The 27,970-nt window shown below is 42.0% G+C and overlaps 1 protein-coding gene across 6 annotated transcripts in view; it reads right to left on the bottom strand.

The window, feature by feature from the left end:
- Window positions 1–27,970, bottom strand: part of NEK10 (NIMA related kinase 10) — a 376,418-nt gene that overhangs the window by 17,670 nt on the left and 330,778 nt on the right. For 4 of the 6 annotated variants that reach the window (XM_008266080.4, XM_002716230.5, XM_051858880.2 and 1 more), the window contains 3 exons: window positions 15,987–16,016; window positions 14,196–14,296; window positions 2,263–2,373 (listed from right to left, as the gene is read on the bottom strand). In XM_008266080.4, coding sequence (XP_008264302.2) covers window positions 2,263–2,373; window positions 14,196–14,296; window positions 15,987–16,016 — 242 coding nt within the window. The remainder of the gene's footprint in view (window positions 1–2,262; window positions 2,374–14,195; window positions 14,297–15,986; window positions 16,017–27,970) is intronic. The other 2 variants (XM_008266081.4, XM_008266079.4) reach the window with 1 other exon arrangement.

The raw sequence follows: 27,970 nt of genomic DNA on the forward strand, positions 1-27,970 counted from the left end.
CTTTCTCTCACGTCAATAGAGAAGGATGGGAAGGGTTTTAATATCCAAGCTGAAGATTTCTTTGCACCTGCATCCCTGACCAGAAGCACACACACCATGATGGTGCAACCCAGTTTCATGGGGAGAGGGCTCACGCCCGAGCCTCCTGCCAAGGAGCAGGATCCTACCTCTGTTGGTCATGGGCTGAGCTCTGGAGCTGAGTGCTCCCTCTTCTCGCACTGAGGGTCCATCTCCTCTGACCACCATGAGCTTATCATGTCAGAGAAGAGACCACAGCAATCTTCACTGGAGAGTTTAACCTAGCTGAAAATAAGGATAAGCCTCTGCCCCCTTGGATCCCCTTCCTGCTCCCTGGGAACCCTCTACCACCCTGTCAATCTCTGCTTTGACGAGCCATGACAGAAGGCAAGTGTACTAACAAGAGATGCTACCTGATGCAGAGGAAAGCAGATGAGGGGCCAGTGGAGGCAGTGGGGGTGGGAGAGGGTAAAGTTTAACAAAAGGAAATCTCTTTTTTGACTGAGGGCGGGGGGAGACAATGAGGGAGGGAAACCTACAGTAACAATAAGTCGGAGACTAGAAGGGAACGCGCCTTGCTGTAAGGACGGGCGCTGATGGAAAATCACTGCGTAGGGAGCGACTAGCGCCTTTGTGCAGCACACGGTGCTCGGCGGACGCTTTCAGCTCATAAAAGTAGGCTTCTGTTAAAGTACGCTTGTGCACAAACTGGATTATTCTGAATATCATTTTAATAAGAATATAAAAACCAAGCAACGTGTAATCTTTTCACGGCAGATTTGAGCTTCTGTCATTCTAAAATATATGTATTGGTATTCATGGTACAGTGTGTAAATATCATAAAATAAATATTGGCAGTCTCCTCTATTTCTGTTTTGATCTCCACCAGCTTTGTTTCTTGACTCTGTTTGCCGACACAACCCTCCCTAATCCCTGCTGAGGTTAGCTGGGGCTGTGTTTACCTGCAGCTGTGTCTTTCTCCCCATCTTCTTTGTGGGGTGTGTGTGTGTGTGTGCGTGTGTGAGCAGACACCACTGACACAAGGCAACACTGCAGAAATAACACTGTTTGCATTTCTTATCATAGAACCTATCATATTTTCTGAATGATGAGTGAGCATATGCTTAATACTGGGTCCATTAAAGCAGAAAGGAACCTTAAGGGAAAAAATTGGCAGAATGACAATACCAGGGTGGAAGTACGTGATGAAACTTTTCTAAAAATATGAAATTGGAGAGGGACCAGGTGCCTTCACCCAGGAGGGCCTGAGCTGTTGTGTCTTGGGCCATCTTGAGACAGCAGAATGGGGAGATGACGCCACTTCCAGAGGCTGTGTCAAAACAAGCTACCAACTAGAACAAAAGGGTTTCCTGTCTCAGAGTTGTTGAATAAAAGTAATCAATTTTCTTCCTCCCTGATTTAGTTATTTAGTTTTTTTTTTTTATTTGATAGGTAGAGTAGACAGTGAGAGGGAGAGACAGAGAGAAAGGTCTTCTTCCATTGGTTCACTCCCCAAATGGCCACCATGGCCAGCACCGCACCAATCTGAAGCCAGATGCTTCTTCCTGGTCTCCCATGCAGGTGCAGGGCCCAAGCACTTGGGCCATCCTCCACTGCCCTCCCGGGCCACAGCAGAGAGCTGGACTGGAAGAGGAACAACCAGGACTAGAACCTAGCACCCATATGGGATGCTGGTGCTGCAGGTGGAGGATTAACCTAGTGAGCCATGATGCCGGCCCCAGTGATTTCATTTCTACACATAGGAATAGAAATATCTGCTAGCACCTAAGTTTAGGGGATTGTAGAATGCTGTAGACAGAAAGAAGTCTTGGAAACAATTCACTCAGCCCCAGTAGATGATGAAACTCATAGCCTCAGCTGGTAAGACAGCTTCTTCAAAGTGGCACATCTCAGTTGAACACCTTGTTGAAGACTATTCTAATAAAGTGTGGTTATGGAATTCCCCCAACAGAGGCGAAACCACACATGTTTTAAGTTAAAGATAGGGACTGACATTTATTCTTAGGAAAATACTATGAGTAGTAATACTGAAAGAACTATCAGTTACATGAGAATAACAGCCACAAAAGTAAAGGTGCGAAAATTCAAGGCAAACCTGTCTTAAGCAGTGATAACATCCTTGGATGGAGAACACAGCTTAAAGTACAAAGCCAAGGAGGTCTAAATGTTACTGTTGGGACGTGCTTCTGCCAGCCAGAGAAGCCTGTATGCAGAAAACCTTACCTTTTTAATTTCAGATTTCAAATTACAAGGGTTGCTCTGCTGGCTGAAGAGGGATTTCTTGAATCTCTCTATCACCCTCCTTTTCAAATTGTGGTGCAAAGCTGGAGGAAGCTGCAAGAAAATGAGAAAACAATCATTAGAACCAACTTGTACACACTGCAGGACTGACCACTCAGGAGGTCTTGGTGGGAGGTGGCAATGTAACAATATCTAGTCAATGGGACTAAATAAGAATTTTAAATTTCACTCCAAATGAGCATATGCTGGAAGGTATTATTCTCTCTTTCAAAGATCTGCTTTATTTATCTTAGCATTCTTTCCCTGATTATTTTTCATATAACTGAATCACTTATTAATTGCATGCATACACTGAATTTTGTAAACAATAGCCTTGACCAGGAAGCATACTTCTTACTAGGCTTAGGTGCTTACAGTGTGCCCAGGACCGTGCTAAACACTCCAGCCCTGGTCCTGAGAGACCTTTGCACTGGGAAATACATTCCTGCATGAAGCCTGCCTCAAGGTGAGACTGAGGAGAGATCAGATCCTAGGGAATAGTCTTATCCAGAAGAAAGAGAGAATGGATATGTGTATATTATGGTCTGGCCTGGCTTACTAAGATTTAGGAATCAAATGTAGGAAGTCACTGTAGAATCTTAGAAACTACAGTAATTGCGTGCAAATGAGGATATCAAAAGCCTAATTTGCAGTGCTTTGCAGGTAGCAATTCTACAATGAAATCACAAATCTTGAAAACCCCGGGGAGATGAAATAAGGTTTGGGAGAAATATAACAGAAAATAAATAGTGTCAGAATTACATAAGGCCTTAATATAATGCTTCTTTTTGGTTAAATTGTGGAGAGAACTTGAAATGAGATAGGGAGGAACTGATGAGAAAAAAGCAGGTAGTTAAGTGGAAAGAAAACTATTGTAGCAAGTGCTCTCCAGACTGAAAACTGAAAGACTATAATTCAAAGCTCAGGTGGAAAGAAAAATGAATGTGTCAGAAGCTGTTACTATCCCACTTCTGCTGCATCTCCCAGGCTCCCTTACAAACTTGGGAGGGTGCCAGGGGACTATTTTTGGCCAAAAGCAATGACACAATTCAAAGCCAGAGTGCTTCCTCCCTTTCTGGCTTACCCTGCCACCAGAAACTTGGAGTCCACCTGTTTCAGGTGGAGCAGGACCACCTGGCCAGCCCAACTTTGAGTGAATGAGTAAACCTCTAGTGTACCAAGCCAAGGGATCTCAGGGTGGATCTATTAGCACAGCACAACTGACCACATCTGACTAATACAAGGACATGAACTCACTCAACTTCCATGAAACGAGGGAACACAACAGAAGGTCCTAGTAGAGCAAAAAACAGAGTCTATGGGGCACACATCAGCTGATTTCATAGCCAAAGAAAACCTGATCCTAAACATGATAGAATGCAGGGCCCATTAGGAAGTACTGTAATTATATAAAACATAAAAAACAATGCAACTGAAAAATGTTCTAAAAACGCATCTCTAATCCTAGTGTTTGCGTCAAAGTCGCCTTAATTAGGGAGAAAACACACTCAACTGCTCTGGAGACACTGCTGCCCTTTGGTATTCTTTGAAAGCTTATGTAGGTTGGTAGCAAAGAGCCTCTGCTGATCTCTTCTGCTGTAAATACCATTGCTTCCTTTTTCCTTGCCTCCGATTTGACTCCCCCCTCCCCCTCCCCCTCACCTACCCCCACTCCTAGCAAATAGCCATAGTTATTACTGTCCTTCACACAGAATGAAAGGAGGAACCAAGATGCAGCCAGGGTTGGCCCAGTGGGTTAGACCACTGCTTGTGATGCCGGCATCCCATGTGGGAGCAGTTATTCAAGTCCTAGTGGTTTGGGTTGGCCCAGTGGGTTAGACCACTGCTTGTGATGCCGGCATCCCATGTGGGAGCAGTTATTCAAGTCCTAGTGGTTTGGCTTCTGATCCAGTTGCAGGTAAGTGTGCCCAGGAAAGCAACGAAAGATGTTCCTAGTACTTGTGCCCCTGCTGCCCACATTGAAGACTCTGATGGAGTTCCAGCTTCCTGGCTTCAGTCTGGCCCTGCCCCAGGTGTTGAGGCCTTTGGGGGAGTAAATCAGCAGATGGAAGATCTCTCTCTCTCTGTATCTGAGTATACCAGCAGATGGAAGATCTCTCTCTCTCTCTATTTGAGTATACCAGCAGATGGAAGATCTTTCTCTCTCTCTCTCGCTCCCCCCCCATCACTCCACCATTCAAATAAATAAATCTTCTTAAAATTATTTTTAAAAGATGCATGGGAGCCAGTGCTGTGGCATAGCGGGTAAAGCTGCCGCCTGCAGTGCCAGCATCCCATATGGGTGCCGGTTTGAGTCCCAGCTGCTCCACTTCCAATCCAGCTCTCTGCTGTGGCCTGGGAAAGAAGTAGAAGATGAACCAAATCCTTGGGCCCCTGCACCCATGTGGGAGACCCGCAAGAAGCTCCTGGCTCCTGGCTTCAGATCAGCACAGCTCCAGCCTTTGCAGCCAATTGGGGAGTGAACCAGCAGATGGAAGACCTCTCTTTCTCTTTCTCTCTGCCTCTCCTTCTCTCTCTGTGTGGAACTATGACTTTCAAATAAATAAATAAATCTTTAAAACATATGTATGGAGGGGAGGAAGCCACAGAGGGAGAAAGGGGAAAGGGGTAGAGAGACAGAAAGATTTCTCAGCACTAGTTAACAAATAGTTGAAAGAGAAGGGAAATGAGTATAAATGACATTTGTGTATGTGACAGAATAGCTGAAGTGGGGTGAATTTAACTTGGAGGAGAAAGAGACAACGAAGGGCAGAGACGTGCATACTTTTTTGGCAAGGTGATGGGTTGGAGTGGTGGGAGGGTGGGAAAAGTGTCTGGAGACCTCTGGGTTTGAGAAATCCCTATTGACATGTACCAGAAGTTGCCACTTCCCCACCTCAAACAGCAGGGGGCAGTCCTGTTCCAGGACAGTACAGTTGCTGCATATAGAACTGCACCCTGGCCCCACAGAAGGAAAGGCAGCCTTGTCTGCCACAACAAAGTTTGGAAAGTGTGAAGTGCTTGTGGGCTCATAGTTCCTTCAAAAGAGACTTGGTCCAGTACTGGGAGCTGTCAGTCCCAGATGCTAATTCAGACATTCTGAAAATTCTGACTATGAATTTAACCTGATGAGCTTCCAGTCGACTTAGAATTGCATTTATTGCTCCTCTTGAAAACTCATGTGAGCAAGTTCACATTCGGTCAATTTCTGATTCATTTACAGGGCAGTATTAGAAAGCTATAGTGGGACTGGCATTGTGGCATAGCAGGTTAAGCCACTGCTTGCAATGCCAGCATCCAATATGAGTGCTGATTCAAGCCCCAGCTGCTCCACTTCCAATCCAGCTCCCTGCTAAAGCACCTGGGAAAGCAGCAGAAGATGACCCAAGTACTTGGGCCCCTGTGACCCATGTGGGATGCCCAGATAAAGCTCCTGGCTCCTGACTTCAGTCTGGCCCAACCTGGGTTGTTGCAGCCATTTAGGGAGTGAATCAATGGATGGAAGATCTCAGTCTCTCCCTCTTCCTGTCCCCCTCATAACTCTACTTTTCAAATAACTAAATAAAACTTTTTTTTTAAAAAAGAAAGGTATAGTATCTCACTGGAGATATCCTCACTGCAGAGTACCCCATCTTTAAAGCTTTCATGCAAGAATTTAAAATGTTAATCACAATAATGACCCATCCATAATTCAATTGCAGATAGAGTAAATATCATAATATATATACATATATATGGACAATACTATTAAGGATGAAATATTAACACCATTAACACCCATGATTCACATTGCTGGGCACCACAATTACTCTTGTTATGTGTATTATCTCCCTTCAATTTTTTACCACAACAAACGCATGATACAGGTATGTACCTATTTCTTATAGGTAAGGAAATCAGAGCTTAAAGAGATGCTGTGATATACAAGGATACTTTCTGTGGTAGTAAGATCTCTAACACAGCCGTTATCCTTGAGCAAACAACACCACCACTGGCATTACTGTGGCATAGACTTCATAGTTTACAAACATTTTCACATGCTGTGGTTTATGGCATAGCCCCATCCCCTGTCACCATTTTACTGTTGAAGAAACAGATTCCAAATGACTGTTTCAAAGTCACACACCCAAAAGTTGTGGGGGTTTGTGTTTCTTTCTACAAAGTAACAGAAGACAGAACATGACATATGATCTGCATGCCTTACTCAAGGTTTTCCCAGACTGAAATAGTCTATGGATTCTTCCTAAAGACTCTCCGGTATCTCCAAGAATACTTCAACAGACCATCAGTTGCTAGGACTCTGTTTAATACCTTGTGACTTAAATTACTATCTTAGTCTATTTTTAAATTTTATTTATTTATTTATTTATTTGAGAGGTAGAGTTACAGACAGAGAGAGGGAGAGACAGAGAGAGGTATTCCATCTGCTGGTTCACTCCCCAGATGGCTGCAATGGCCAGAGCTGGGCCAATCTGAAGCCAGGAGCCAAGAGCTTCTTTAGCGTCTCCCATGCTGATACAGGGGCCCAAGCACTTGGCCCATCTTCAGCTGCTTTCCAGGCCATTAGCAGAGAGCTGTATTTGAAGAGGAGCAGCCAGGACACAAACCAGCACCCACACTGGATGCTGGCGCTGCAGGTGGAGGCTTAGCCTACTATGTCACAATGCCAGCCCTTACCTTAGTCTATTTTTTAAAAAGGTGTTTTGATATTAAGAGGAGATTGCCCTAAATGCTAAAACAAAAAGTTCAATTGTTATCATCAGAATAAATACACGAATATCATATTTCACTTAGAATTTACATACCCCGAAAACATGAGTGGCCTTGAGAAACACAGCTTGACCCTAACTTCTTTTTTTTTTTTTAATTTTTTTTTTATTTATTTGACAGGTAGAGTTATAGACAGTGTGAGAGAGAGACAGAGAGAAAGGTCTTCCTTCCGTTGGTTCACTCCCCAAATGGCTGCTACAGCCGGCACTGAGCCGATGCGAAGTCAGGAGCCGGGTGCTTCTCCTTGGTCTCCCATGCGGGTGCAGGTGCCCAAGTACTCGGGCCATCCTCCACTGCCTTCCCGGGCCACAGAAGAGAGCTGGACTGGAAGAGGAGCAACTGGGACTAGAACCCGGCACTGCAGATGGAGAATTAACCAAGTGAGCCATGGTGTTGGCCCTACCCTAACTTCTTATTCTGTTTCATTTCTGTCTCCCTTGCCTCTGGTAACCAGTAGATCCAGATGGGGGTATATAGATGGGGCTGTTCTAATCCATTACTACTGCAGGGAAAACAGTGTATTTTTATCCAGTACATACATCCTGAAATATCATTTTTATGTGAGGACAGTCCATTGATGCCTTCAACCACCTGTGATGCTGTACACTGACAAACAATTGTGGCTGTGAAGATGCGTAGTCTAAAACAGCTCCATCAAATTGTCTGTTCTCCAGGAAACAGGTGCTTCATGTTTAAAAGTGGCTATATGTTGATTTTTTTGGTCAAAACACTTATTTAACAGAACAATAAAAACATAGTATAGGGTTAAATCCAAAGCTTGATTTGGCTGGACAGGTCTTACTTAAGCAATGATGCATGAAGACACTCAAATGTAACACAGGCACCCTAGTTACCTTGTATACTCAAAGATAGACTTTGGTTTCTAGCAACGGAAATGAGCCACTGGTTTCATTCTTAGCTTGCTGATCTGAGGACGGCCACTTTGGCTATGATGGAAACAGATGTCAAATCAAGGAAGGAAGAGCAAGGATTTTGACCTTCTGCCTTTTAACATTGTCACTTTTAGATGATCTTTGCAGATCTATCTTCATGGAAACCGGGCAGCAAAGGCCACCATCAGCCAAAAGGAAGAGGTTTTGTCAGGAGGTGCCTGGCCCTGCAGTTCAGTGTAGTCACCAACTGTCAGTGTGTGAGAGTCTGACTAGTAAGTGGCATGTGACAACACAGATTTTGATGGTTCAGGAGGCAGTGTTCCCTTTGCAATTAGCACCAGAAAAAGTAGATCTCAATTTTGTCTTGGATCTATAGCAAATTCACTAGTTCAATGTTTGCACTTGCACTTCCCACCTTTATTTGAAAGGTTTTGACTTTGTTTAGCATTTTAAGTTAAAATTCCCCAGAGGGCAATCATTCCTCACTACATGCAATGTCATAGACTTCCAAGTATTCTGAAAACATATCTTAAAAATCAAAATGGTTATATCTGAATTTGTAGCAAGTAATGCCAAATTGCCAAAAAGTATTAAGTCATTTGTTACCCTTGCAGCCGAAGAATATAAGATATTTATAATGATTTCATTATTGCTATATAATACTTTGAAATTCAAAAAGAAATGAAATACATCCATTAAGAAGTGCTTTAGTACATAAAAATTAGCAAAAACAAGTATATGGAAATGACACTTAAATTTCACATGGTATTTTTTTAATTTAATAGTTAATAGTGGGGTCAGCATTGTGGTATATCAGGTTAAACTGCCACTTGTAACCACAGCATCCCATATCAGAGTGCTGGCTCAAGCCCTAGCAGTTCTGTTTCCAATCCAGCTCCCTGCTCAGGCACCTGGGAAAGCAGTGGAGGACGACCCAAGTGCTTGGGTCCCTGCCACTCTTGAGGGAAACCAGATGGAGCTCCAGGTTTCTTGCTTCAGCCTGGCCCAGTCCTGCCTGTTGTGGCCATTTGGGGACAGTGAAACCAACAAATGGAAAATCTCTCTGTCTCTCTGTCTGTCTGTCTCTCTCTTTCAAATAAATACATAAATAAATCATTTTTAAACACATATGTTTAGTTAAGGTAACAAAAAAAGCTGTTTAAGTCTATTTCAATAATACTAAAGTGAAGAATGTTTTCTCATATTTCTCTATCTATTTAAATTGAAATGCATTTTTAAAAAGAATGTCTTTACTCGATGTAGACAGGACATATTGCATTCTGATTTATTAACCAAATCCACTCTCCATATTTTCCCCTCACCTTCTTTCGTTTAATCAGACAGTTCTGTGTGACTGCCTAAGAGAAAGATTGAAGGCAGAAAACAGGACTAATCAGTTCTGGATTCTTGCATCTGAAAAGGCAGCCCTTGAGGTGATTGAAAAGAATACCATTTTGGTATAAAACTTGATAAGAGCCAGGCTGTTCTACCCAGGCTTAATAAAGATTCCCCAGGCTGGGGGGAGAAGTGAAAGGGAGAACAGTGAGAACTCAGAAGTGGGTGGCACCAGAGAAGAGAGCTCATTGGTGTGGGGAGCAACTGGGAGCAACTCGGACTAGACTAAGTTACTGGAATTAAGACTTGTTCTATGCATCTGCTCTCCCACAATATGGCGCTGGGAGAGAAGTAAACAGCTTCCGCACAGCTGCCTCCAGTTCAACCAATAAACTGTGGGACTTGCTCCTGATTGGAGGAGAGCAGCGTACTCGGCGTGTGGGCAGCCGAGTTGGGATTGGCGGAAAAGGACTATAAAGGAGGAGAGAGACAACATGCACCAGGAACATCTAAGAGGAACATCTGAGGGAACACCTGTGCAGCCCCCAAGAGAGCCGGCCGGCGGTGTGCCGCTCCCCCGCGGAAGTGGGGAAAGTGGCCAGGGGGAACCGCCCTTCCACGGAGGTGGAAGGGACGGTAGCCAACCCGGGAAGAACCAGCAGCAAACCCGGGGAGGGCCGAGCAGACAAAAGAACAGCGCAGGGTCCTGTGTCGTTCCTCCACGAAGACGGGGAGCGACAATTGGCTGGTCCACATCGTGTGGGCCTGAGGGCTCCCACTCAGGCCTACTGGGGTTTTGGGAACCTCTGTCCTTGGCCAGTAGACTTGATGCTGAGCTCTGCCAGTAGAGGGCAGTGGAGGGGCAGGACCTGTCTGTGGGATCAGGGAAGCTCCCGTCCTGCTGAGCTTACTAAAGTGTGTAAGTCAGCGCCCGTCAATCCCTAGTGGCTGGTCCCCCAGTTGGATTCAGTGGCACCAGCCCTGCAGCAGCTTTCAGAGAGTTCCATGGCGTCACCTTCCCTGAGGTGGCCTCGCCTAGTGCTTCCCAGCATACCAGCCTCTCGGCCGACACCCGGCAAATCCCAGCACACGGGACCTCACCACGAGGTACTCACCTGAGAGCTCGCTCTGGTGCCACAGAGTGAGGCCTCACTTCCTTGCAGCAGCACAGCCCTTTAGTTTGAGTTCTTTTTTTTTTTTTTTCCTAAGATTTCTGGACCTCAGCCCAGGGCAAGAGATCCACTTCTGTATGTTGTTTGTTCTTGTTATTTGTTCTTTTCTTGGGGGCTCTGTCCCAGCCGGAAGTAATCACTTTCCTATCAGCTCTCCTTATATTCTTCAAATTTCTCTTTCCTTTTTTGGAGGCAAAACCCTATTTACAGTTATTTTTTTTCTTATTAGATCTTCCTTGTTGACATCACTGTGATTTCTGACTGGACTCTCACTTATATAGCTATGTACCAGGATATGGGTCCTTCACGGGTACGCTTTGGGAATCGGTTTGATTGTGCTACAGGAACACAGCCCGGAGCTGAGTTTTGTTTGGTTGGGGTTTTTTGCCAACAGGACATGGAACCCAGTAATGCATGGCATGCAGTGGCATCAAGGCTCATCAGGCTGTCACCTGAATGAAGGGGAAACCGAAGGCCAAATGGCGGCTGCACTTGACCGCTGGGCAGGACTGTGGGCTGCAGGGATGCTTCTGACTGAGCTGGAGCATGTACAGATGGCAATGACAAGACTGGGTCCCTGACCTCTCAGCTCAAGTCACGCTCTGAAGCCCGGAAAGAGTCCACGTCAGTCGTAAAAGCAGTTTCGTGCTACTTTATGCTGCCACGGCACTGATGGGGCTGGTAATCAGTTCCAAAATTTAACTGGGTAAGTTACTAAATTACCAGTTTCAGTGAATTCACATTTCAACAAGCTTCTCATGTGAAAGTTAGGGGAAAGAAAAGGGTCCTAACACTCAGATTAGGAACATCTTGTGAACCTGATAAAACTGACAGTCTTGAAACCCAAGTCTTTCCGAGCTTTCCTTGTTGGTGGTAGGAGCTTATCACGCTCTGTCAGACAAGGCAAGCCTCCATTTGCTTGAAATTCTATGATAACCTCAACTGGGACAAATACCTTCACGAAGATGCTCATTCATCATAATAACCACAATTAGGATCAAATCCGTAACTGGAATCATTTCTCATTATGATCCAAGGCAAGACCTGTACACCACGACCCAGCAGGATATAGTTTGTACACCGAAAGAACTGTAAGATTTTGCTATGAAATATCAGCAACAACCCAGAGAACATATCCATGAAAGAGATCCTAAGGATATTAGGCCAGGAAGTGTGAAATACGTCACTAGGTAAGACTAAATTCATCAGTACGGGCACATAAGCTAGAGATTCCAGATTCAATGTGTTGGTTTGTACAAGTTGACATGGTAGATTAAGTGATTGGTTGGCTGAAGTGCTTAATCAGCAGTGGCCTGTGTGCAGTGAGGTTAAAATGGAAGAGATTCTATGGCATGTTGAGGATAGAATTCAAAGGCTGATGAGAATGTGTGAATTTATCATGCATTCCCTGCATAGCCACTCCATAGCCACATTCGGCAAGACCACACAGAAGCCACTCCTTTCATTGAGGCTTGGAGGAGTACCTTGAAGAGGGGTGCACCAGCACCCCTGAAAGGCTTGTGAGGTCACTACAACACTGAAGAACATCCCATTTCAATGTACCAAATCAGCAGTGGACAAGGGACAGCACCGACCACCAGTGACAAGTTGGGGGCATTTACGATAAAGGCAGCAGAGATGCACTGTGTCAATCAGAATGCCCTGGCCCACAGAGATATTTCGGTGTTTCTGGAAAGGAAACTGATGGTCATCCTTCTAGAAAATCCCTTGATCCGCACAACCAAAAAGAAAATCTGAGTCTAGTAGACACAAGCCTGAATGGTGTTGTCATTGCCAGGGTGGTAAGTCACAGACTCACTCATTCCCAGACCTCAGTCAATTCACAGACCCAAAGATCCTTGATTAATAAGAAAGGTATGGACCCTTGAGGAAGGGCCCAGAAACATTGCTCTGTAAACACCCCACACATTTTCCTCCAGGACTTCCCCAAGAGAGACTTGGAGTCATTTCCTAGGGCTACTGTCCACAGGGGTTAAGGGAAATACACAGGCTTCCTGGGAATACTAGACACTGGCTATAAACAGATGATAATTCCTAGACTTATAAAGTCATTGTGTGTACCAGTCAAAATGTTTTGGTTGAGAGGGTAGTCAGACTGGAGTATTAGCCCATTTGATCTACAATGGTCCCAGCTGCCCTTGACCTGTGGTATTTGTCTGTATTGCCGGAATGGGTCATTGAAATTGCCCTAACTAGCAATGGGCAGCATCCCCACATTGGCTCTTTGAATCTTAGGGTGAGAGAATGTGTCTCTGTTTCGTAACTGATACGTCTCAAGTGCCTCAAATAGAGTCTGACACATAGCAGGCACCAAATAATTGCACATCAAAGGTGTAAGTGAATAAATAAGTTGCATAAGACACAGGAATACGATCTTAAACTTCAAAATATGACTTTCTGTTCAAATGTCTATACTTTGTCTATAAAAAGTTATTTTTATAACAGCATATACCTTTGTGAACGAACATTCAATTAGGTTATTACTAGACAGATTTCTCTCAATAGTTAGTAGCTCCATTTTCTACATTTTAGCACTGCTTGGCACTCAATGAGTCAGTGAGGTTTACATCTAGGAAGTCTTAACAATCCTGGATTGTTTGTGGTTTTGGCTTTCACTGCTCTGAGAGGTCCTGGTTTTAACTCATCATCCTCAGGATTAATGGGTGAGCATTATTAAAGCTGCTTATGGAAAAAGCAGCTCAGCCCTGTCCCCATTTGTACCCACACACTGAGGGACATTTGTGCTGAGGTCTATTTTTGGTTGGGCATCAACAGTGAGAAAATAGCCTAGGAGAAAATCTGACATATTTACTTTTTATTCTACTGCCTTCCCAGCTTTGCTGTGAAGCCAGTGTGTGTTCACATGCATAGTAGGAAAGGATAACAAATATTCACTCCACTTGACAGTCCCACTTACTTCCTCAGCAATATCAGCACCACAACCTGCATTTAATATGGAAGGGAAGGGGCTGGTGTTGTGGTATAGTGGGTAAAGCTGCTGCCTGCGACACCGGCATCACATATGGGCACCAGCTTGAGCCCCGAATGTTCCACTTCCAATCTGGCTCTCTACTAATGTGCCTGGGAGAATCGCAAAGGATGGCCCAAGTACTTGAGCTACTACATCCATGTCAGAGACCCAGGAGAAGCTCCTGGCTTTAGACTGGCCCAGCTCCAGCTGTTGCGGTCATTTAGGGAGGGAACCAGCAATTGGAAGTTTCTCTCTCTCTCTCCCTCCCTTCCTCCCTCCCTCTCTCTCTCTCTCTCTGAAACTCTGTCTTTTTCTTTTTCTTTTTCTTTTTTTTTTTTGACAGGCAGAGTGCACGGTGAGAGAGAGAGAGAGAGAGAGAAAGGTCTTCCTTTGCCGTTGGTTCGCCCTCCAATGGCTGCCATGGCCGGCGCGCCACGCTGATCCAAAGCCAGGAGCCAGGTGCTTCTCCTGGTCTCCCATGGGGTGCAGGGCCCAAGCACTTGGGCCATCCTCCACTGCACTCCCAGGCCACAGCAGAGAGCTGGCCTGGAAGGGGGGCAACCAGGAAAGAATCCGGCGCCCTGACCGGGACTAGAACCCGGTGTGCCGGCGCCGCAAGGCAGAGGATTAGCCGGCCCGTTGCTGCCTTTCAAATAAATAAAATAAAATGTTTTTTAAAAAGATGGGAGAAAAATAAGAATCAGGATCACTGACCTGCGTGATGTAGATGATTTTGTGCAGCTGAATTAGTATCTGCTGAATGGGATCACTGATCTGCCGCACTTTCCTCTGGGACACAGCGATGCCTGCAGATGCTGTGGGGGATAAATCCTACAGTCAGTCAAGTTCTCTTTCAAAAGTGCCATTTAGTGGAAAATGGGATAGAATTCTGAGAACACTTTTTAAAGCAAAGACTCTCATCCTAACAATGAGACAATATGTAGAGACCCTGGAGCACATCATTATCTTATTATGTGGAACAAACAATTCCTTCTCTTCACTTCTCAGACTTGGATATTTTTCCTGCAATTAGAGTGGGCTGCCATCAGGAGTCAGTAATGACTTGGATATTGTGGCCACTGAAAAGCCTGACTTCAGATGTGTAAAGAGACTATAGTGCTCTTAAATTTCAAATTCATTATGCCTTCCTTAACATGCCTTAAGGCTAATTTTATTACAACTATTAAATACAAACACTGAAAACAGGCAATCTTACAGAGCAAAGTAACAAATTCTCTAAGATAGAATCCAGTAACTTTCAAATTCCTGACTATTATAAATTGCCATTTTCACCAGTATTTCTTTCTCAGTCATTGGACACATTTACAATTTACACTAAATTCTCATCATAAAGTAACACCAGCTTCATAGTTTCAGGTTAACTTGCTGTCATATTTCATATGTCTTGCTTCCCGTTTCGTATGTCATGGCCACCAATGGTCCCGTCTTAACCTTGAAGAACATAGAGCTCCTTGAAGGAGTGGCTGTGATCCCCAGATTAGCCACAGATCCACCCTGCCTCCTCTCACCTGCAGATCCACACTGTAGATCACGGAAAAGAGACTTCAGGGATGTGGAGGCATGTGATCCTCCCCTTGCCCTTAACCCATAGTACACTTTCTGCTACAAGACTGCTCTTGCCGATTTCCCTGTTTAGAAAAAAGTTCCCAACACCCTCTCTTCTTCCCTCCATACCACAGTGAGCCAATATGAGATTAAATTTCAGTGTAATCATTCTTTTAGCAGCAATCAAGATTCTTTGAAAATGATTCTAAATGTTGAGAAAATATGCATATTTTACCATAAACATTTGTTTTTACAACATTTAAAAGAGAAAGTTTGATGAGATTGCTTAAAAGAGTCTACTTGTTTGATTATAGGAATATAAAAAATTTACATTTATGATACAAAGCTCAAGAGAATTGAATTTAAATATTTAAAGGCATATCTTCATGGATATCTTTAATTAGTTGAGAGTAGCACAAAAAATAATTTGCTGTTTTAAATATTTGGAATTCAAAGGACCTACTTTCCCTGGACACTGTGTCCAACTTCTCTTCAGCATTAATTATTTGATTATTAAGATGAAATTTAATAAATTATCCTTGGGGTAAAAACATGAAGGGAAATCAGAAGGAACTGTTGTAGCTATAAAATAAACAGCAGAGAAGTAGAGTTGCTTGCTCCAGGTTGCAAGGATGCCACGATCCCTGGGCTGCATTTTCTACAGTGGTACTCCTTGCAGAAATTCTTTTTAAATGCAACTATTTGTTTACCTGTCTAGGCTTTTATCAAAATATGCAGATAGTAATGCTGCAGAAACACTAATGTTTCCTTTTCTGATAGTACAGGGCTTTTTAAAATTGTTTTTACATTAACTATTTTATGTTTTTGATTTACAAATATAACAATCACAGGTAACAACTTAAAATCTCACAGTATACCAGAGAGTTCCTAGGTTTCTGATCACATTTTGACTGGGATATCGCATAGGATTGACTCTACCTTGCCACAAGCATGAGCTCATCTGTGGCCCTAAATACAAAAACAGAGAACATTAGCTAGAATGCGTGCCTGCTGAACTAATCAATTATGCAACTTAACTTAAAAATTATTTTTCTTTAGACCCTTTGATCACTATCCTCTCAAACTCCGTAATTCTTTTGAAAATAGTTTTTATTATTTACTCTCAGAAAAATAAAATTTTAAATATTTAATTACACATGCCTTTTATAAAATAAGAAAGCAAATGAACAAGCAAACAAAAAACAACCTAAGTACCACAGATGGAGCTCTCTGGACCCAACATCCATCCTAGCCACCTCTCCAGATGTGTCTCCAGGGTATATTGTCTTCCAGTCATTTTTCTATCCACTTACATACATATTTGTGTGCCTCAGAACAGGATTTTTCAACCAACAGTTGAGTCTTAAATCAATTTAATGCATCATTTTCAAAAATAGAATGAATTGAAACAAATAAAAAATTCCAGAAGGCCTTGCATATTGTAAAACTCCACTCAGTCATTATGCTCAGAAAATGTGTTTCTTATTGAAGGCCATTTCCAGAAAAACTTTGAAAACTATTATTATAGGAAATGTATAATATGTCATCTCTTTCTTCCTTCCCTACCTTCTTCCCTTCTAAAACCTTCTTCCATCTCACTCTCCCTTCCTGTATAAATAAATGCGAATACGTAGCATCATATAAATTGTTTTTGCAATGTGTGTGTTTTTTATTATGTTATGGAAATCCTTTTTGTCAACACACACAATTTTAGCTTATTTTTTACAGCTGGGTAGTACTCAAATTCTGGGTGCACCTTGCTTTATTGAACCACTCTCTTGATGGATACCTAGTGAGCTTTCAAGTTCTTATAAACGATACTGCAGTGAGTTTATATGTACATGTCTAATTGTACATATGAATAAGACTTTTAAGGTAAACAAGGAGAAGTGAAATAGCTGGGCCCTAGGACATACACATTTCCTACTGTAACAAATATATTTCAAAATGGCTGAATCATGTGTACACTCTGACCAGAAGAGAATTCATTTTTCTGCAACTTGATCAGCACTATGTATTATCAAACTTTTCCAATTTGGGCAATCTAATGTTATTTTCTATTCTGAAATTATTTGAATGCTAGTGCACCTATTTATTTGAATGCAAGGGTATCTCTTTGGTTAATTTATTGCTTTTATCCCTTGTTCCTTCTTGATGTAAACACTGTTCACATACACTGAACACTAGTCCTTCTATTGCATTTCACATGATAAAAGTATTTTCACCTGATCTGTCACTTCTCATCCACGTAAAGGGTATTCCACACCCCATCACCTAGACTAAAGGAAGCTTAGTCTCAGGTACTGCCAGATAGTTTCTCAGGAGTCTGCTGCCACTGCATCATGGCAAGCTGGGGCTCCATCTTCAGTTGCTGGGTGCTCTGGCAGGACCACTCAACTGTGGCATGAGTTCAGTTTGGGGAGACAAAAGAAGCTTGAGACTGGGAAAGGTGTCAGAGGTGTCTGGCTACACCACGTACAAACTCTTGATTACAAGTATAAGAGCCATAATTCCTCATTTTCTACCTAAGTCCTCAGAATTGTTTTATATTCTCACACCCCAAAATTTACATTATATCTAACCCTTAATAATTTTAGGAAAACAAAAATGTTGAAAATCCAAATAAATATCTTTTTAATTCTTCATTTAAAGATCAATCACTACCAAGTCCATGGCAAAATGTCAGCCCATAATATTTTATCTCATTTTAAAGCATTCTCTCTCAATAAGTCTTTCAGGTTAGCTCAATAAAAATATTATATTTCCTAACTATTCAAAAAACACAGCAAATATTTGCATTGACAATTCTATCATCAGAATATTTATATTAAACTCATTTAACCTTAAAAAGACAAGAAGGCTTACCACAGTTCATGTGTGTTGTCAGTCACATACAATATGTCCATGATTCACATCTATGTGACATTCCCTACTGCAAATATATATGTGATATGTTGTCTCCTTAAAATTTAATTCAAGTTTAAAATACTAGAATATTTGGGTGGGTTCCAAGATGACAGAATATGGAAAGGGCACACTGCTCTAGGCTCAGGGAAAAATATTTTCTAAAACGTGGAGAAAGTGCATTCTCAGGGGAGTTAGAGAGAAAACTGCAGTGGATGTTGGTGGGGATGCAAACTGATTAAGCCACTATGGAAGTCAGTCTGGAGATTCCTCAGAAACCTGAATATAACTCTACCATTCAACCCAGCCATCCCACTCCTTGGAATTTACCCAAAGGGAATGAAATTGGCAAACAAACAAGCTGTCTGCACCTTAATGTTTATTTCAGCTCAATTCACAATAGCTAAGACCTGAAACCAACCCAAATGCCCATCAACAGTAGACTGGATAAAGAAATTATGGGACATGTACTCTATAGAATACTATACAGCAGTCAAAAACAACGAAATCCGGTCATTTGCAACAAGATGGAGGAATTTGGAAAACATCATGCTGAGTGAATTAAGCCAGTCCCAAAGGGACAAATATCATATGTTCTCCCTGATCGGTGACAACGAACTGAGCACCAAAGGGGAAACTTGTTGAAGTGAAATGGACACTATGAGAAACGGTGACTTGATCAGCTCTTGTCCTGACGGTTGATGTACAATGTAATACTTTATCCATTTTAGTATTTTTTTTGTTCTAGTACTATTGTTTGAACTCTGTAATTAACACACAATTATTCTTAGGTGTTTAAATTTTAACTGAAAAGTGATCCCTGTTAGGAATCTGGAAAACATTATGCTGAGTGAAATAAGCCAGTCCGAAAGGGACAAATACCATATGTTCTCCCTGATCGGTGACAACTAACTGAGCACCAAAAAGGAAGCCTGTTAAAGTGAAATAATCATAACTGATTTCAATGTGATAAAACTTGTGATAGCAAAAACATACTATTGCAGTATCATAATCAATTATGGTGTTTTAAACCAAAACTGTAACATAATCAATGTGATGTCAAAAACTGCCATGGTGATATAATTAGGATGCCATCAGTCACTGCTGTGATGTCATAAACTACAATTGTGATGTTATAAACCACATTTGCAATGCCATATTCTATTGTGATGCCTTAAACAGCATTCTGATGTCATCAAAAGCAAAAATGTCAAAATCTGCTGTGATGTCATAAAATATTGTGATGTTGTAATGCTAACAATGTGATGTCACAATAAATGGTGAAGTCAAAAAACTTGAGTCATGAAATCATAAAACTAACCTTGTGTTCTTCTAATCAATTGTGATATCATAAATAAAACTGTGATGTTAGAAACCAATATTATTAGCCGGCGCCGCGGCTCACTAGGCTAATCCTCTGCCTTGCGGCACCGGCACACCGGGTTCTAGTCCCGATCAGGGTGCTGGATTCTGTCCCGGTTGCCCCTCTTCCAGGCCAGCTCTCTGCTGTGGCCAGGGAGTGCAGTAGAGGATGGCCCAAGTGCTTGGGCCCTGCACCCCATGGGAGACCAGGATAAGTACCTGGCTCCTGCCATCAGATCAGCGTGGTGCGCTGGCCACAGCACACCGGCCGTGGCAGCCATTGGAGGGTGAACCAACGGCAAAGGAAGACCTTTCTGTCTCTCTCTCTCACTGTCCACTCTGCCTGTCAAAAAAAAGAAAAAACTAACATTATTAACCCATATACTACCATTGTGATATCATCAAAATGATTGTGATGTAATAACCAATTATGATGTCATAAACCACAATTTGGTGTCATAAACTACTTTTGCGATGTTGTAAGCCATTATGATACCATAAAACACCTTAGAAATGTCAGAACCAATTATGATGTCATAAAAATTGTGATGCAAAATGCATTGGGATCTCATTATCAATTGTGATTAAATAAAACATTATTTATTAATAAAGCTACACTTATTATGTCATAATAAACTGTGAAGACAAACACCATTATTATGTAAACATTTGCAATACCATAAGAATGGCACTGTGATTTCACAAAAAATATTTGTATTGTCAAAATTTATGTGATATAAAAACATCATCATGATATCCTAGAGCTAACATAGTGATGGAGTAATTGTTATGGTGTAAAATTGCTTTTGATGTAATAATCTGTTGCAATGTGATAACTTACCACTGTGATATCATAATGCTATGATTATTACATTATAATTATGAAGCCATAAAAACCATTTAGAAATTATGATTGTATAAAAACTGTTGTGATATCATCAATGTAATACTGTTGTATTGAATTGTAAAAAAAAAAAAAATACCAGTGGGAAAATGACTTGAGCGATTGGGCCCCTGCCACCCATGTGAGAGATCCAAATGAAGCTCTTTGATCTTGACTTTAGCCTGGCCTTTGCAGTCATCTTGAGAACAAACCAGTGTCTAGAGCATCTCTCTCTCTGTCTTTCTCTTTCTCTTTTTCAAATAAATAAATAAATGAATCTTTAAAAAAAAGTGAAATGAACACTATTAGAAACGGTGACTTGATCAGCCCTTGCCCTGACTGTTGATGAACAACTTAATACGTTATCCCTCTTAGTATATTTTTTGTTTATTTGTTCTACTTAATACTTTTGGTTGAATACTGTAATCAATACAGTTATTCTTAAGTGTTGAAACTTAACTGAAAAGTGATCCCTGTTAAATATAAGAGTGGGAGTAAGAGAGGGAAGAGATGTGCAATTCGGGACATGCTCAAGCTGACTTACCTCAAACGGTAGAGTTAGAAACATACCAGGGGATTCCAATTCAATCCCATCAAGGTGCCATGTACCAATGCCATCTCACTAGTCCTGGTGATCAATTTCTGTTCACAATTGATCATAATGATAGGACTAAGAATCAAAGGGATCACATAAACAAGACTAGTGTCTACAAATACTAGCTGATAGAATAAAAAAGGGAGAGAACGATCCAACATGGGAAGCGAGATACACAGCAGACCCATAGAATGGCAGATGCCCTAAACAGCACTCTGGCCTCAGAATCAGCCCTTAAGGCACGCAGATCTGGCTGAAAAGCCCATGAAAGTATTACAGGCATGGAAAGCCAAAACACTCTGGAAAAAAAAAAAAAAAAAAACCCTACATGAAAGATCTCCGCAAGTGAGATCCCAGTGGAAAGAACAGGCCATCAAAGAAGGAGGTACCTTTCTCTGAAGGGAGGAGAGAACTTCCACTTTGACTATGACCTTGTCTAAATATGATCAGAGTTGGTGAACTCAAAAGGCTTCCAGCAATGGCGACTCATGACAAGAGCCTAGGGTGATTACTGATGCCATAAACAAGAGTGTCAATTTGTTAAGTCAACAACAGGAGTCACTGTGCACTTACTCCTCATGTAGGATCTCTGTCCTTAATGTGCTGTACATTTTGATTTAATGCTATAACTAGTACTCAAACAGTATCTTTCACTTTGTGTTTCTGTGTGGCTGCAAACTGTTGAAAGCTTTACTTAATATATGCTAAACTGATCTTCTGTATATAAAGAGAATTGAAAATGAATCTTGATATGAATGGAAGGGGAGGGGAGAGGGAAAGGGGAGGCTTGCAGGTGGGAGGGAAGTTATGGGGGGGAAGCCATTGTAATCCATAAGCTGTACTTTGGAAATTTATATTCATTAAATAAAAGTTTAAAAAAAAAATGAAAAGAAAACTGCAGTGGAGATTCCACGGAAGGAGGAGGGACACTTTGGACCTGGGTGCAAGCTGCAGCCACGCAGCCACGAGCGTGGACACGACACAGGAGCCCATCAGTCCAGAGCCGGAGAAAGTGCCATCCTTGGAGAGCGAGGTCAGATCAGACGGCAGCAGCCTGTGCCACTGCTGATTTAGCCAGAGGGAAAGCCTGGAAGGCTACACGTCTTTGCGTCCAGCGTGGAGCCCTGAGGGAGACAGGGTGCCTTGCTAACCCAGCAATAAAGGGGAGGGTGTTTCTTTCTCCCCATATCCCTCTTCACAACAGTGCCTGGCAACTGGCTGAGGGAGGGTAGGTGCCATTTTGGACATGAGTAGCAACTGCAGCAGCTCTTGGACACACACCCAGCAAAGGCAGGTACAAGATGCCATCTTGACAGCAATAGAGTGGCAGCAGCTCGGGTGCACGCACCCTGCAGCTGACAGGGAGAAGGAGCCATTCTGACACAAGCACTGGCTGCAGAGGCTCTGTGCACGCCCTGCAGCAAGCAGGGAGAAGGCACCATGGTGAAACAAGTAGGGCCATGGGCAGTGGCTCTTGTGCACATGTGTGATCCAGGGATTAAATCCACATTGCCCCTTGACTTTGAGTCTGGCTGGGAGGATTTACAGGGGGCTGGGCACCACATAGGACGATGAGGCACCCCCAGCCTCAACATATCACAGTCTCCAGGACGCAAACTGCCTAGGTAGAGCACCCACAGGCAACTCTCTCAAAATATCAGCCTCTCCATGGAAGGGACAGGCTAGTAGGGCAGAGTGGATCATCTATACCCCACGACTATGGAAGCCCTGTGTGTTGAAACTATAGGAACACTGTGGCTGCACAAGAGGGCATAGGATATAACTAGGTCTCCTGGAAATCACTGTGTGGGGTTCCACATGCTCAGAGCTCCCTAATTGCCTGGGGTGGGTCATTGCCATGGGATCCATGTTCAAACTGAGGACTGCACAGTCCTTTGTGTGATTCTTTCAGCACCACAGATGAGTATTGCGCCCACTGTGGGCTAAGACCTGGGCATTCATCACTTTGGAAGAAAGGAGGCAAGGATATGATTGCACCAACAGAGGTGATCATACCCTCCTTTCTGATAACAAGAAATCTACCATGCCCAACAAGGGTATTCCCCCGGATACTCGTCCCACCCTAGAGAACTGACCAGAGACCCCTGGCCACACCCAGCACATGCTTCTGGGTATTCACAGAAAGAACAGACACTCCACTAAGCCACAGAGGAAAGGATCAAAGATAAAAGCCATCAGAGGAAAAAAACAACAAATGCCTAACAATAAATCCAGAAATTCAAGAAACAAGAATAAGGAAAACAATATGACTCCACCTAAAAGGAACACAACCCTTCAATACTAGACAATTAAAAGATGGATGAAATGCCTGAAGTGGAATTCAAAGCATTAATCATAGGATTACCCAGAAGCAATCAGAAGCAAACTCATGAGTTAAATAAGTCCATACATGGCATGAATGAAAGATTTTCCCAGGAAATTGAGATTTTTTTAAAGAGAAATAAAAATGAAATTTTAGAAATGAAAATTCAATATGTCAAATAAAAAATACAGTGGAAAGCCTTAACAACAGACTTGGATAAGAAGAAGAAAGAATAGCTGAACTAGAAAACAAATCCTTGGAAATATCTCAGTCACAGCAAAAAAGAAAGAAATTGGAAAATATAAAAACAGTTTTGACGATTTATGGGATAATATCAAATGACCAAACATCTGAGTCTTAGGAGTTCCTGAAGGTGTGGAAAGACAGAATGGAATAGAAAGCCTATTCAGTGAAATAATTACAGAAAGCTTCCCTAATTTGGAGAAATAAAGGGACGTCTACACAAGGCACGAATAACACATTATAGATCTGACCAGAAAAGAGCTTCACCATGACACATTGTACTCAAACTCTCAACAGTAAAACGTAAAGAAAAGATTCTAAAATGGGCATGAGAGAAACACAAGATTACTTTCAGAAGATCTCCAATAATACTCACAGCTGACTTCGCATCAGAAACTCTATAGGCTAGGAGAGAAGGAAAGATATATTTCAAGTCCTAAGAGAAAAAAAATTGTCAACCCAGAATACTGTACCTTGCACAGCTCTCATTTAAGAATGAATGTGGGGGCCAGTGCTGTGGCATAGTGGGCTAAGCCTCCATCTGCCACACCGGCATCCCATATGGGTGTCAGTACGTGTCTAAGCTGCTCCTGTTCTGATCCAGTTTTCTGCTATGGGCTGGGAAAGCAGTGGAAATTGACCCAAGTGCTTGGGCCTCTGCACCACATGGGAGACCAGGAAGAAGCTCCTGGCTTATGGGGAACAATGTAATGCTTTCATGTCTGTACATATTAGGAGAGAACGGTAAGATATATTCCAAGTCTGAAGAGAAGAAGACTGTCACCTCAGAATACTATACTCTGTAAAGCTGTCATTTATGAATCAAGGTGAAATAAAGACTTTCCGTGACAAACAGAAATTGAAAGAATTTGTCACCTTTCATCCAGCCTTAAAAACAATGCTTAAGGATGTGCTACACACAGAAACATGGTCTTCACTATGAAAGAAGGTGAAGGCAGAAAATCTCCTAGTAAAAGTACAAAGGAAAGCCAAAGTAAACAACAGAAATATTTATTAAAAAACTGGTAGAGCCAAGTCATTGCTTACAAATAACAACCTTGAATGTAAATGGTTCAACTCTCCAGTTAAAAGACAGAGACTGGCTGAATAGATTGAAAAACAAAACCCATCTATTTGCTGCCTACAAGAAACACATCTCACCAACAAAGAAACACGCAAACAGAAAGTGAAAGGATGTAAAAAGATATTCCATGCTAAGGGAAACCAGAAAAGAGCACGTGTAATCATCCTAATATAAAAATAATAGACTTTAACACAAAAAAATTCTAAAAGGGACAAGGAAGGGCACTGTGTAATGATTAAGGGAACATTCAACAGGAAGACATGATATAATAAATGCCTACGCACCCAATTACAGAGTACCTGGCTATTTAAAAGAAGTATTAACAAATCTAAAGGGAGTAACAGCTTCCAATACAATAGTATTATATTGGAATACCCCAATTTTATCAATGGATCGATCAACTACAAAGAAAATCAGCAACGAAACAAGAGCTTATCTATGCTATGGAGGAAATGTACTTAACTGATATTTACAGAACCTTTTTTTTTGACAGGCAGAGTTAGAGAGAGAGAGAGAGAGAAAAAGGTTTTCCTTCCATTGGTTCACCCCCAAAATGGCCGCTACAGTCAGTGTGCTGCGCCAATCCAAACCCAGGAGCCAGGTATTTCCTCCTGGTCTCCCATGCGGGTGCAGGGCCCAAGGACTTAGGCCATCCTCCACTGCCTTCCCGGGCCACAGCAGAGAGCTAGACTGGAAGAGGAGCAACTGGGACAGAATCTAGTGCCCCAACCGGGACTAGGCCCCGGGGTGCCGGCGCCGCAGGCGGAGGATTATCCTAGTGAGCCACAGCGCCAGCCGGTACAGAATCTTTTATTCCACAGTTGCAGAATACATATTCATTTCATCAGTGCATAGAACTTTCTCTAGGATGGAGCATATGCTAAGCCATAAAGCAAGTCTCATCAAATTAAAAAATAATCCAAATCATACCATGCATCTTTTCTGACCACAATGGAATGAAGCTGAAATTAACAACTCAAGAAACTCAAGAATGTTGTAGGCTAAACAACAGGATCCTTAATGAACAGTGCATCATAGAAGGAAACAAAAGAGACACCAAAAAATTTCTGGAAACAAATGAAGATGACAATACAATATATTAAAAAATTATGGGGTACAGCAAAAGCAGTGTTAAGAGGAAAGTTTACAGCAATTGGTGTCTACTTCAAGAAATTGGGAAAGTACCGAATTAATGAGTTATCAAAGCATCTTAAGGACCTAGAGAAACAACAAAAATAAACCCCAAATTAATAGGAGGGAAGAAATAATTACAATTAGAGAAGAAATAAAATTGAAACAAAAAATTCAAAAGATCAGTGAAATGAAGAGCTGTTTTTTTGGAGAAAATAAAATGGACACACCATTGGCCCAACTAACCAAAAATAAAAAAAAAAAGAGGGTGAAGAAACAACTCAGAGATGACAAAGGAAACTTAACAACAGATACCACATTAAAAAAATCATCAGGAAGTACTACAAAGAGCTGCATGCCAACAAATCAGGAAACCTAGAAGAAATGGACAGATTGCTGTGTACATACAATTCACCAAAACTGAGTCATACAAACATAAAAACCTAGACAGACCAAAAACCAAGATGGAGATTGAATCAGTAATAAAGACCCTCCCAACAAAGAAAAGCTCAGGATTGGATGGTTTCACTACTGAATTCCACCAGACATTTTAAAAAGAATTAATTCTATTTCTTCTCAAGCTATTCAAAACAATTGATCAGGAGGGAATCCTCCCAAACTCCTTCTATGAAGCCAGCATCACCTTAGTTCCTAAACCAGAAAAAGACAACAGGAATGAGAACTATAGACCAATATCTATAAAGAGCTCAATAAATTCAACAACAAAACAATCGAGCTAAGAACTGAGCAAAAGAGTTGAAACAGCCATTTTTCAAAAGAGGAAATTCAAATGGCCAACAGACACAGAAAAAAAAAAATGCTCAGGATCACACATCATCGGGGAAATGCAAATGAAAACCACGAGGTTTCACCTCAGTTAGAATGGCTCTCATAGAGAAATCAACAAAAAATAAATGCTGGTGAGGTTGTGGGGGAAAAGTACCCTAACCCACTGTTGGTGGGAATGTAAACTGGTGCAGCCATTGTGGAAGACAGTATAGAGATATCTCAGAAATATGAAAATAGATCTACCATATGACCCAGCAATCCCACTACTGGGAATTTACCCAAATGAAAAGAAATCAGCATATGAAAGAATGATCTGTACCCCCATGTTTATTGCAGCTCAGTTCACAATAGCAAAGATACGTAATCAACCCAGATGTCCATCAACTGATGACTAGATAAAGAAAGTGTGTGTGTGTATATATATACACACACACATACACACACACACACACACTATGGAATACTACTCAGCTGTAAAAAGTGAAATTCTGTCATTTGCAACAAAATGGATGCAACTGGAAGCCATTATACTTCATGAAATAAGCCACACTTAAAAATATGAAAAATCAAAAAATAATTTTATATGTGCTAGCTTACTCTGCTGTGTGAATAACACTGAAAAGCTTTCTTTGCTTGGAAGGTTTGGTGGGAAGGTCTGGGAAGAACAATAGTGCTTTCTTAGTATGAACTTGGAAAAGATACTGGAGAGTTCTACACATTCAGTATCAGGTAACCCATGCAATCATTCTGAAAGTTGGCTGTGTTTATGCCTGTTTTACAGATGAGGAAACTGAGGACTTATGTCCCTACAAAATTCACATGTTGAAATCTTGTCCCCACGTCCTGAAGAATACTGTATGAGGAAGCATTGTCTTTGGGGAGGTCAGGGAGGAGAACCGTCATGAATGGGATTAGTGCCCTTACAAAAGAGGCCCAAGGGAAATGCGTTGTCTCCACCAACATGGGGGCCTGAAAGACTGCTTTTCTTTGTCTTCTTCTTTTTAAAGATTTTATTTATTCATTTGAGAGAGTTACAGATAGAGAGAGGGACCAAGAGAGGTCTTTTATCTGCTCGTTCACTACCCAAATGGCCACAATGGTCAGAGCTGAGCTGATCTGAAACCATGAGTCAGGAGCTTCTTCTGGGTCTACCACATGGGACCCAAACACTTGGGCCATCTTCCACTGCTTTCCCAAGGCATAATCATGGAGCTGTATCTGAAGAGGAGCAGCCAAGACATGAACCAGCACCTATATGGGATGCCAGCATCACAGGTAGAGGCTTCGTCTACTATGCACAGAGCTGGCCTCTGCTTTTCTTCTTAAAAAGGTCTCCTTTTTAACATGACATTCTGACTATGCTTTTGAAGATTCAATTGACAAAAATATCTTTAGAAGGGCATGTGTGTAATCAACTGGCAGCATCAGATTATTGTTGCCTCCGTGTAGCTCTCTATTCTGCTTTATTGTCTCACAGTACACTATAATAACCTAGTTAGATGCCAGTGTTGTGGCTTGGCCAGTTAAGCTGCTGCCTGTGACCCCATGTTCACATCCCAAGTCCTAGCTACTCTGCTTCTGATCCAGCTACTTGTGAATACACCTAGGG

Source organism: Oryctolagus cuniculus, chromosome 4, assembly GCF_964237555.1.
Source record: "Oryctolagus cuniculus chromosome 4, mOryCun1.1, whole genome shotgun sequence".
NCBI classification, from domain to species: Eukaryota; Metazoa; Chordata; class Mammalia; order Lagomorpha; family Leporidae; genus Oryctolagus; species Oryctolagus cuniculus.